Source organism: Orycteropus afer, unplaced genomic scaffold (assembly GCF_000298275.1).
Source record: "Orycteropus afer afer isolate SDZICR_OR568_19922 unplaced genomic scaffold, OryAfe1.0 scaffold00926, whole genome shotgun sequence".
In the NCBI taxonomy this organism is placed as follows: domain Eukaryota; kingdom Metazoa; phylum Chordata; class Mammalia; order Tubulidentata; family Orycteropodidae; genus Orycteropus; species Orycteropus afer.
Window position 1 is genome coordinate 143,690 of NW_006922513.1, and position 11,450 is coordinate 155,139.

Sequence of the window (11,450 nt, forward strand, 5' to 3'; positions counted from 1 at the left end):
TTTAGGATATATACCTAGTAATGGAATTGCTGAGTCAAATGGTATTTCTAATTCCAACTTTTTAAGGAATCACCATACTGCTTTCCACAGTGGTTGTATCATTTTACAGTGTCCTATGTGAATTACTTGCAGAGGTTATAAATATAAATAAGATACTGTCCTTCCCTGAACATTCAGATACAAATTTATCTATAGCATAGAGTAAAAACTAAATTTATAAGAACAAGAAAGAAAAATTCTATGAAAGCAGAGAAGAGGTAAGTAATCATAGTGGAGATGACATTTCACCTGAGCCTTGAAAGTATGGTAGAATTTAAAGATGTGGAGATGAGAAGAAGGCCATTTCAACAGTGGGAAGAGTGTGAACAAAGGGACAGATCGTAGAAATATGTGGTATTTATATGGTGTAGTGATTAGTTAGATGTGACACAAGTCTTAGAGATGGACAAGACCAGTTTCAGATTTTCTGCCTTCTCACAATCTCTGCTCACTTTGGCACACGAAGGTGACAGGATTGTAAAACTGACTTCTAATATCACTATGTCTCTTCTCTTTTTTCCTTTCTATCCAAGAGGTTAAGGTCATTATTGCTGCAAGAAAAATCTTTGTTCTGCTCCTGCCCTGTGCTATGTTTGCTGTTTTAGCTGAGCTGTGGATCAGGAGGGGTTTTCAGTTGGTTGATATTGACCATATAATTCTTTTTAGGTCTAAATTTCCATAATTCTTTGATTTAAAATATCTGTCAATAGATCAAAGATTTAAATATAAAAAGTAGATCTATAAAAGAATTAGAGACATTCATGGAATAAAACATTTATATAAAAGTTTCTGAAAAGAAAAATGTATTGTAAATAAGATAAAAACTTAAACTAGGAAAACTGCTTGTAACCCATGAGGGAAAAAAGAATAATTTTCTTAATTCCATTAAATATCAATAGCAGAAAGACTAGAAATTCAGTTGAAAAGAACTTCAAATTAAACTTCAAGGGGATTCTATTACTCATCCATTAGAGTTATCAAAGATCAGAAACTTTTATTATAGCTTGTGTTGGCAGTGGTGTAGGGAAGTAGGAAGTCAATGTTGGGTGGTACCTGTTTGCAGAGTAACTTGGTGATAATGCTCATAAAAATTTAATATAGCCATGATGAAGTATTTTTGTGAAAATGTACTAATAATCTGCAACTGTGAAATGTATAAAAAATAAAGGGATGGATAGATATGTGAGAAACAAAATACAATAAAATGCTGATGGTAGAATCCACAGGTGAGTATACAGGTTGTTATGGATTAAATTGTGTTTCCCCAAAATATGTGTTGGAATCATAACCCTCATACCTGGTGGATGTAATTTTGTTTGAAATAAGGATTTTCTTTGTTATATTAATTAAATTGTACCTGAGTAGGATGAATTCTAAATCTAATAACTTCTAAGTTCTAGAAGGAGCAGATTAGACACAGGCACACAGGCACGTAGACACAGGGGAAAGGCAGACACTATCTGACTACAGAGGCAAATGAACCTACAAGTCCAGAACTACAAGAATTGCCAGCTACCAGAAAAGGAAATAGACAAAGAAAGACCTCCTCCTAGAGTCATACTTGCAGCTTCCTGAAATGTGAGAAAATAAATTTCTGTTCTTTAAAGCCACCCACTTGTGGTATTTGTATTACAGTAGCACTGGGAAACTAAGACACAGGTGTTCACTATAAAAATATTTTATCTGTTCTGTCTCATTGATATTTTCCATAATAAATTGTTGGGAAAAATTAATATGCCTAAGCCTTTTGGTGCTACAGTTGTACTTCTAAGTATTTACTCTGATGATATACTTGCAAGTTTGTGCAAAGATACACACACACATACACAGAGAAATACACTGCAGCATTGATTGTAGTCACAAAGGATTAAATAAAACCTAAGTATCTTTTTCAGTAACAGACAGTGTTTCACTGCTATTCATAAGGTTTTCAACTGCCAGTATTTTTTAGAAGTGGTTGACCCTGTTCTTCCCAGTCTGATTTATTACTGGAAAACTTTATGACCAGCCATGAAACATTGTCTGATATAGTAGTGCCCCTCAGGTTGGAAGGAACTCAAAATATGACTAGGGAAGTGCTGACTCCTCAAAGTAGAGTAAACATTAATGATATGGATGGAGTACAGCTTTCAGGACCTCCATTCTCTGATGTAGCATGACTCAAAATGGGAAGAAACAGCTGCAAACATCCATTAATAATCTTAACATGGGATGTACAAAGTGTGAGTCTAGGAAAATTAGAAGTTGTCAAAAATGAAATGGAATGGATAAAGATCAATATCCTAGGCATTAGTGAGCTGAAATGGACTGGTACTGGCCATTTTGAATCAGACAACCATATGATCTATTATGCCAGGGATGGAAAATTGAAGAAGAATGATCTTGCATTCATTGTCCAAAAGGACATCTCAAAATCTATCCTGAAATACAGTGTTGTCAGTGATAGGATAATATTCATACACCTACAAGGAAGACCAGTTAATACTACCATCATTCAGATTTATATACCAACTACTAAAGCCAAAAATGAAGAAATTGAAGATTTTCACCATCTTCTGCAATCTGAAATTGACCAAACATGGAATCAGCATGTATTGATAATTATTGGGGATTGGAATGTGAATGTTGGAAATAAAAAGGAATTATCCATAGACAGACAATATGGCCTTAGTGATAGACATGATGCTGGAGATTACATCATACAATTTTGCAAGGCCAATGACTTATTCATTGCAAATACCTTTCTTTCAACAACATATACCATGGCGGCTATACATGTGGACCTTGCCAGATGAAATACAGAGGAAACAAATTGACTACATCTGTGCAAAGAGGTGATGGAGAAGCTCAATATCATCAGTCAAAACAAGGTCAGGAATTAACTGTGGAACAGACCATCATTTGCTCATATGCAAGTTCAAATTGAAGCTAAAGAAAGTTCAAATAAGTCCACAAGAGCCAAAATATGACCTTGATTATATCTCACCTGAATTTAGAGACCATGTGAAGAATAGGTTTGGCACATTGAACACCAGTGACCGAAGACCACACAAGTTGTGGGATGACTTCAGGAACATCATACATGAAGAAACAAAAGGTCATTAAAAAGACAAGAAATGAAGAAAAGAGCAAAATGGATGTTGTAAGAAAATCTGAAACTTGCTCTTGAATGTAAAGTAGCTAAAGTGAATGGAAGAACTGATAAAATAAAAGAGCTGAACAGAGGATTTCAAAGGGTGGCTCAAGAAGACAAAGTAAAGTATTATAATGAAATATGCAAGGACCTGGAGTTAGAAAAACAAAAGGCAACAACATGCTAAGCCTTTCTCAAGCTGAAAAGAACTGAAGCTGAAAATTCAAGCTTCAAGTTGCAGTATTGAAGGAATCTAGTGCCTAAAGCATTTGACTGCTAACCAGAAGGCTGGCGGTTCAAATCCACCAGCAACTCCTCGGAAGGAAGGTTGGGCAATCTACTTCTGTAGTATTACCACCTTGGAAACCCAAGGAGGGGTCACTATGAGTAGGATCCGACTTGACGGCAGTGAGTTTTGAGTTTTATGGGCAAAATAATGAATGATGCAGGAAGCATCAAAAAAAGATGGAAGGAATACACAGAGTCACTTTATCAAAAAGAATGAGTCTCGGTCCAGCTACTTCAGGAGGTATGATCAAGAACCAATGGTATTGAATAGGAAGAAGTCAAAGCTGCACTGAAAAAAATGGTGAAAAACAAGGCTCCAGGAATTAACATAATACCCACTGAGGTGTTTCAACAAATGGATGCAGCTCTAGAGGCATGTACTCATTTATGCCAAGAAATTTGGAAGATAGTTACCTGACTAGAAGAGGTCCATTTTTGTACCTGTTCCAAAGAAAGATGATCCAACAGAATGTGGGAATTATCAAACAACATCATTAATATTACACACAAATAAAATCTTGCTGAAGATAATTCAAAAATGGTTGTGGCAGTGTATTGAAAGGGAACTTCAAGAAATGCTAGCAAGATTCAGAGAGGACTTGGAAAGAGGGATATCATTGCTGATGTCGGATGGATCTTTAGCTTAAAACAAAGAATACCAGAGAGATAGTTACCTCTGTTTTATTGACAATGCAAAGGCATTTGACTGTGTGGATAATAAAAAAAAAAATATGAGTAGCATTGTGAAGAATGGGAATTTCATAACACTTAATTTTTCTCATGAGGAACTTGAACGTAGACGGAGAGGCTGTCATTGGAACAGAACAAGGGGATACTGAATGGTTTAAAATCAGGAAGGGTGTATGTCAGGGTGTTATCTTTTCATCATACTTATTCAATCTGTAGGCTGAGCAAATAATGTGAGCAGCTGGACCATATGAAGAAGAACGTGGCATCAGGATTGGAGGAAGAACCATTAACAACCTGCCATATGCAGATGACACAACCTTGCTTGCTGAAAGTGAAGATGACTTGAAGCACTTACTGATGAAGATCCAACACTACAGTCTTCAGTATGGATTACATGTCAACATAAAAAAAAAAAATTCCTCACAACAGGACCAATAACAACAACATGATAAATGGAGAAAAGATTGAAGTTGTCAGAGATTTCATTTTATTAGGATCCACAGTCAACATCCATGGAAGCAGCAGTCAGGAAATCAGACACCATATTGACTGGGAAAATCAGCTGCAAAAGACCTCTTTAAAGTGTTAAGAAGCAAAGATATCACTTTGAAGACTAAGGTGTGCCTAACCTAAGCCATGGTATTTTCATTGGCCTCATATGCTTTGACAAGCTGGACAATAAATAAGGAAGCCCGAAGAAGAGTTACTGCTTTTGAATTGTGGTGTTGGAATAGAATACTGAAAATACCATGCACTGCCAGAATAATGACCGAGCCTGTCCTGGAGGAGTGCAGCCAGAATGCTTGGTAGCAAAAATGGCCAGACTTTCCCTCACCTACTTTGATCATGTCAGAAGGGATAATTACCTGGAGAAGCTTGTCATGCTTGGTAAAGTAGAGGGTCAGCAAAAAAGGGAAGACCCTCAATGAGATGGCTGCAATGATGGACTCAAGCATAGCAAGTATTATGAGAATGGTGCCGGACCCATGCATTGTTTCATGCTGTTGTACATAGGGTCACTAAGAGTTGGAGCAGACTCAACAGTGCCTAACAACAAAAACCACAAATGTCTTTTAAAAAGGAGCTGGTTACAAGAACAATCATTCAGTGGAATGTTATATAGCTGTTATAAAAAAAAAAAAGACAAAAAAAAAAAAAAAAAAGACATTTGAAATTATCTCCAATTTATATATGAAAAAAGCAAGGTATAGTACAACACACTATCCAATTCGTTAAAAAAAAAAAAAAAAACCCTCACTGCCATCGAGTCGTTTCTGACTCCTTGAGTTCTGAGGCTGTATCCCTACAGAAGTAGATTGCCCAGTCTTCCTTCTGAGAAGTGGCTGATAGGTTTGAACTGCCAGCCTTCTGGTTAGCAGAAGGCACTATGCCACCAGAGAGAAAGAGGCGTGATACATGTATGTTTATAAATGCATAATATATCTCTGAAAGAATACAGAGGAAACTGGTGACATTGGTTTCCTCTGGAGAGAGTTAACAGGGATGGAGTATGATGTGATTTAGGGTGGCTTATTTTAGGCTTATTTAGGGTGGTTTGTTTGTTTTAAGAATTGTTTCTGGAATGTAATGAGTGTCATGCAGGGTTAAGGTGGAATTCATTTTAAAGACCTTAAGAAATATTTGACAACCACTTCACATGATGTTTCTAAGAATGTCAGAGAACTTTTTCCGTTCCCAAGCCCTCTTAAAGAAATTTTAACATCTAGATCTACTTGCTGTAGATTCTGCCCATTTCTTAGCAAAGTGGAAATTCTTTGCTTTGACTCATTATAATACAACCACATAGCAGCACATGTAATAATTTCCATTAAACCAACATACTTATTTTCATTAAAAAAATGTGAATATAAAAATGGTGTTGCAATAAAATAGTTTCAGCCATGAAAATGTGTGAAGCTTAAAATATAAAATAAATAAATAAACAATTTCTAAAACCCATATATGGCAATCTACTTCCGTAGTGATATTGCCTCGGAAACCCAAGGAGGGGTCGCTATGACTCGCATCCGACTCGGCACATAACAACAACAACAAAACCCACATATATGTTTTTGCAGCTGCCTGGTCTTCACTTCTTTCTCCTACTTGTTTATAGGCTGGAAAAGAAAAATAAGCTTTCTAGTTTTTCAATATGGAAATGAATTCTCAGTTTAGAATCAAGTGTTCTAAATAAAGGCGTTAGATAATATGTACGCAGTAATATTTATTGTTGCAAAAGAGGTGTTTTAAAAGTTAATTACTTCATAAAGCTTCCAATAAACCAGTTGCCATTGTGTCAACTCCAACTCATGGTGGACCCCATATGTATCAAAATAGAACTATGTTCCATAGGTTTTTTCAATGGCTGATTTTCAGAAGTAGATACCAAACCTTTCTTCCAGGATACCTCTGTGTGAACTTGAACCTCCATCCTTTCGATTAGCAGCTAAGCAAGGACTCCTAATAAAGCTTGCACCTGTAAAAAGTTTCATTGCTCAGAATTTTGTATATAATTTTATAGTGTTTAATTACATATTCTGCCTTGTTTAATGACTTTGCTTTCCTATGTAACTTTTTAAATTTTAAAAATACTATACATTCATTGTACAATCCTCCAAATTACAAAAATGTATACAACAGAATAAAGCTGCTTCAATCCCACTGCCAGAGATAACTGCTATTAAAATCTTGGTATATATATTTCTAGTTCTTTTTTTCTGACTCTCTGTATGTATGTGTGTTGAGAGAAAGTGTTTTTAAACAGAAACAGATCGTATTATACATATTAAGATGCAGTGTACTTCTTGCTTAGGCCCTCAGTCTCTGAAGTGAAACAGAAATTGACAGTCAATTAAGTCATTACTATTTATTATGACTACTATTTAAATAGACAAATATTAAACCTCTCTAAGCCTCCCACCAGCCACTCCTCGGAAGGAAGGTTGGGCAATCTACTTCCGTAGTGATACTGCCTCGGCAACCCAAGGAGGGGTCGCTATGAGTCAGGGCTGACTCGATGGCAGACAACAATAACAACAAGCCTCATGGAGAAATTTGAGGTTCCTACTCCTTAGGATTGTTGCAAAAATTAAGTAGATAATGCCTTCAAAGCACTCCCTATATATGCTGTGTCTTTGTATATGTTACATTGAGAATAACTATCATTTTTAGTCCAAAAAAACCCAATGATTTTCTAATTAAAATAATTTTTATCTACTTCTTGCTTAACATTTAGACTCTCTCCAACTCTATTTTGAAATATCAGTTTTTCTTTTTCCAGGTACCTAGGTTTGTACATTATAAATTAGTTAACTATAGAATCAGGAATCTGAGACTTTGTACTAAAACCTAGAAATAACAGTTAAAATTCCTCCTCATTAAAATATGCTGGTATCTCTCTTAGCTGAACACTACCATAGGATTAACTTGTGGTTTTATTTTTATGGTTTAGGAATCAAAGTGCCCTCCATTGTTCCTAAGCAGGAGTAGGAGTACTTGGAAGTAGTGAGGTCAGTTAGTTACTATGGCTACATATAAAGTTGACAGTGATGATTTACCAGCTCTATATCCTTATTGCCTTTTTCTTCAGGACTCCACATCATTCACAGCCTAGATGAAGTCAACTTCATACAGAACCTTGTGTTTTACATTGAAGCAGCATATAAAACTGCTGTAAGTACTCATTTTGGGGTGGATTTTAAATATATGATGTTTTTGTGTTTAAAATACTGGGTAACCCATTCCTTTGTTAATACTACCCTTAATAGTAAACCAATCTAAAAGACTTCTGGCAAAAACTGTCTTCAACCTCTTTCTTTTAGTATTTGTCATCCTTTGTTCCCCCTTTCCCCAAGGGGATTGGAAAGCCAAGAGGATAAAGGTACTAAGCTTTCATTCCATTCAAACTCGGTAATATCTCATGGTATGTATTGGGCAACCTGGGGCTAAATTGTGGTCTTATTTTAACAGTTTAACATCTTAAACAGGAGCAAAATGATTAGGAAGTATTATGAGTAAGGTAAATAAAATTTAGTCACATTTTTATATTATTTTAAGTCATCAATTCAGAGCTTACTGTACACACCTGGGAGAGAGTGAACTTTGCAGAGAATTACTTTGTGCAGTTTCCAACAGAAATACCCCAGTGGATAACTTTACAATCAGGAGCTACTCAGTTGCTCACAGCAAATTACACCATGGAGTTTACAAAGACTTATGGCTAGAAAAGCCACACTATGTAATTTACTATACTGCAGTTGGAATCAACTCAGTGGCAGTGGATTTTGCAATCCCTTAGTGTAACAGCTGTCTTCCCACTTCTTTTCTTTGCTTACCTTTTCCCTGTGTCCTTCTTTCCTATGCATTCTTGAACTATCTCAAATTCTGCCCTCTCCCATAATTTATTGTTCTAAGGAGTGCACCTACTTGGTATAAATGTTCAACTTGTAGGCCTGTTGTTTAGCTGGAAGCCACAGGAGTGACTTCAGTTCCAGGCCCTAAGGGTTTCTAGCGGCCATAGTCTCATGGGTTCACCAGTCATTATCATACCAGTAAACCTGGTCTATTTTAGGATTTAGAGTTTCCATATTTTTCTCCCCCTCTATCCAGGATCTCCTATTCTGATCCCTGTTCAAATGGTTGACAGTGGTAGCCAGGCATCATCTAGTTCTTCTGGTCTTAGAATCATGTAGGCTAAGGTTTGCATGGTCCACTAGTCCCTTGGACTAATTGTTTCCATGTGTGCTTGATTTTCTTCACTGCCAATGAGTCATTTCCAACTCATAGCAACCCCCATTGGGTTTTCAAGGCTGTAAATCTTTATAGAAGCAGACTTCCTCATCTTTCTTCTGCAGAGTAGCTGATGGATTCAAACCACCAACCTTTTGGTTAGCAGCCAAATGCCTTAATCACTACAGCATCAGTGCTCCTTAAAGTTATATATGAGCATTGGTGCGTTCCCCTTTTCCTAGCCATACCTGATCATTAGCCTGTCTACCTACATATCCACTCATAGATTAATGTTTGTTATTACTGATAATGCACTACTGTGAATGTAAAAGTATTTGCTTTTGCTATCTGTACCTCTTGTGCACCTTTCCATGTCTTCATTTTCCAGTGTTATTGTGTTGGTCACTTGCTATTGGTATAATGACTTTACGTTCACCCAAATCAATACTTCTCTCTTACCAGCCTAGCATTTTTCCCTCCCCTCTTCTCCAATCCCTGGTAAACAGTAAAGAAAGTTTCCTTCTGTATGTAAACCTTTCCTTGACTTTTTGTAATAGTGGACTCAATCACTCCTGTGATTCACTTATTTCATTCAGCATAATGTCCTCCAAGTCCATCCATGTTATGAGGTGTTTTGCAGATTCTTCATTATACTTTAGTGTTTGCATAGTATTCAATTTTGTGTTGTTTTGTCATCCATTCATCTGTTGATGGGCACTTAGGTTGCTTCCATTCTCTTTGCTATTGTCAATAGTGCAGCAATGAACATGAGTTTGCATGTATCATTTGTGTCCTGATTCTCACTTGTTTAAGATATATACCTAGTAATGGGATTGCTGGATCAAATGGTATTTCTATTTCTAGCTTTTTAAGGAAGCGCCACAATGTTTCCCACAGTGGTTGTATCATTTTACTGTCCCACCAGCAGTGTATGAGAGTGTATGTCCCAATCTCTCCCCATCCTCGCCAGCATTTGTTATTTTCTATCTTGTTGAACTTTGCTATTAGTGCTGGAGTGAGATGATAACTCCTTGTTTAGATTTGCACCTCTCTAATGGCTAAAGATGGTGAACATTTCTTCATGTGTTTGTTGGCCACCTGAATATGTTCTTTGGTAAAGTGTATGTTCATGTCTTCTGCCATTTTTTAAATTGGATTGTTTGTCTTTTTAATGTTGAGGTGTTGGAGTTTTCTGTAAATTTTAGAGATAAGCCCATTGACAGATATGTCATTTCCAAATATTTTTTTTCCCATTCTGTAGGTTCTCTTTTCACTCTTTGGAGAAGTCTTTTGAGCCACATAAGAATTTAATTTTTGGAAAGTCCCAGGTATCTAGATTATCTTCTGCTGTTTGTGCATTTTGGGTTATGCTTGATAGTCTTTTTATGCCATAAATTGGGACCACTAACTTGGCAGCACATAACAACAGCAGCAAGTTTGCTCCTATTTTTTCTTTGATGAACTTTATAGTTTTAGGTTTCACATTTAAGTCTGTGATCCATCTGGAGTTCATTTTTGTGTATGGTGTGAGGTGTGGATCTTGTTCCATTTTTCTGCAAATGTATATCCAGTTTTGCCAGCACCATTTGTTAAAGAGACTGTCTCTTCCCCATTTAATGGATTTTGACACTGTCAAATATCAGCTGACCATAAGTGGATGAATCTATTTCTGAGTTCTCAATTCTGTTCCACTGGTCTATGTGTCTGTTGTACCAATACTACCAGACTGTTTTGACTGCTGTGGCTGGATGGTAGGTTTTGAGATCCGGCAGTGTAAGAACTCCTGCTTTGTTCTTCTTCTTCAATAGTGCTTTGCTTATATGAGGTCTCTTTCCTTTCCGTACAAAATTAGTGATTGGTTTTTCCATGTCCTTAATGCTGATGGAATCTGGATCAAGATTGCATTGAATGTACATATTGCTTTTGGTAGTATTGAAATTTTCGCAGTGTCAATCTTCCTATCCACGAGCATGGTATGCTCTTCCATTTATGTAGATCTCTTATAGTTTCTTGAAGTAGTCTTTTGTAGTTTTCTTTGTACAGGTCTTTTGTGTCCCTAGTGAGATTTATTCCCAAGTATTTATTTTTTTGGAAGCTATTGTAAATGGTATTGACTTCCTTATTTCCTTTTCAGCAATCTCTTTGCTGATTAGAAGAATCCAGCTGATATTTGTATGTTGATCTTGTATTCTGCCACTATGCTAAATCTTTCAATTGGTTCCAGTAGTTTTCTTGCTGAGTTTCTGGGATTTTCTAGGTGTAAGATCATATCAACTGCAAATAGGGATAGATTTACTTCTTCATTACCAATTTTAAGGCCAATTTTAATTTTATTTCCCTTTTGTGCCTTAATGCCTTGACTCATCCTGTCAATAAAATGTTGAATGTAAGTGGTGATAGAGGACACCCTTGTCTGTTTCCCATTTGCAAGGGGAATGCTGTTTGTCTCTCTCCATTGAGAATAATGTTGACTGTTGCTTTTGCATATATGTCCTTTATTGTGTTAGAGAAATTGCCTTCTATTCCTATTTTTCTGAGAGTTTTTTTTTTTTTTTAATCAGAAATGGGTATT

General features: G+C 36.3%; 1 protein-coding gene across 1 annotated transcript in view; it reads left to right on the forward strand.

Annotated features, from left to right (window-relative positions):
* Positions 1-11,450, forward strand: part of PHKA1 (phosphorylase kinase regulatory subunit alpha 1) — a 414,257-nt gene that overhangs the window by 49,114 nt on the left and 353,693 nt on the right. The window contains exon 5 of the mRNA XM_007958330.1: positions 7,740-7,822. Coding sequence (XP_007956521.1) covers positions 7,740-7,822 — 83 coding nt within the window. The remainder of the gene's footprint in view (positions 1-7,739; positions 7,823-11,450) is intronic.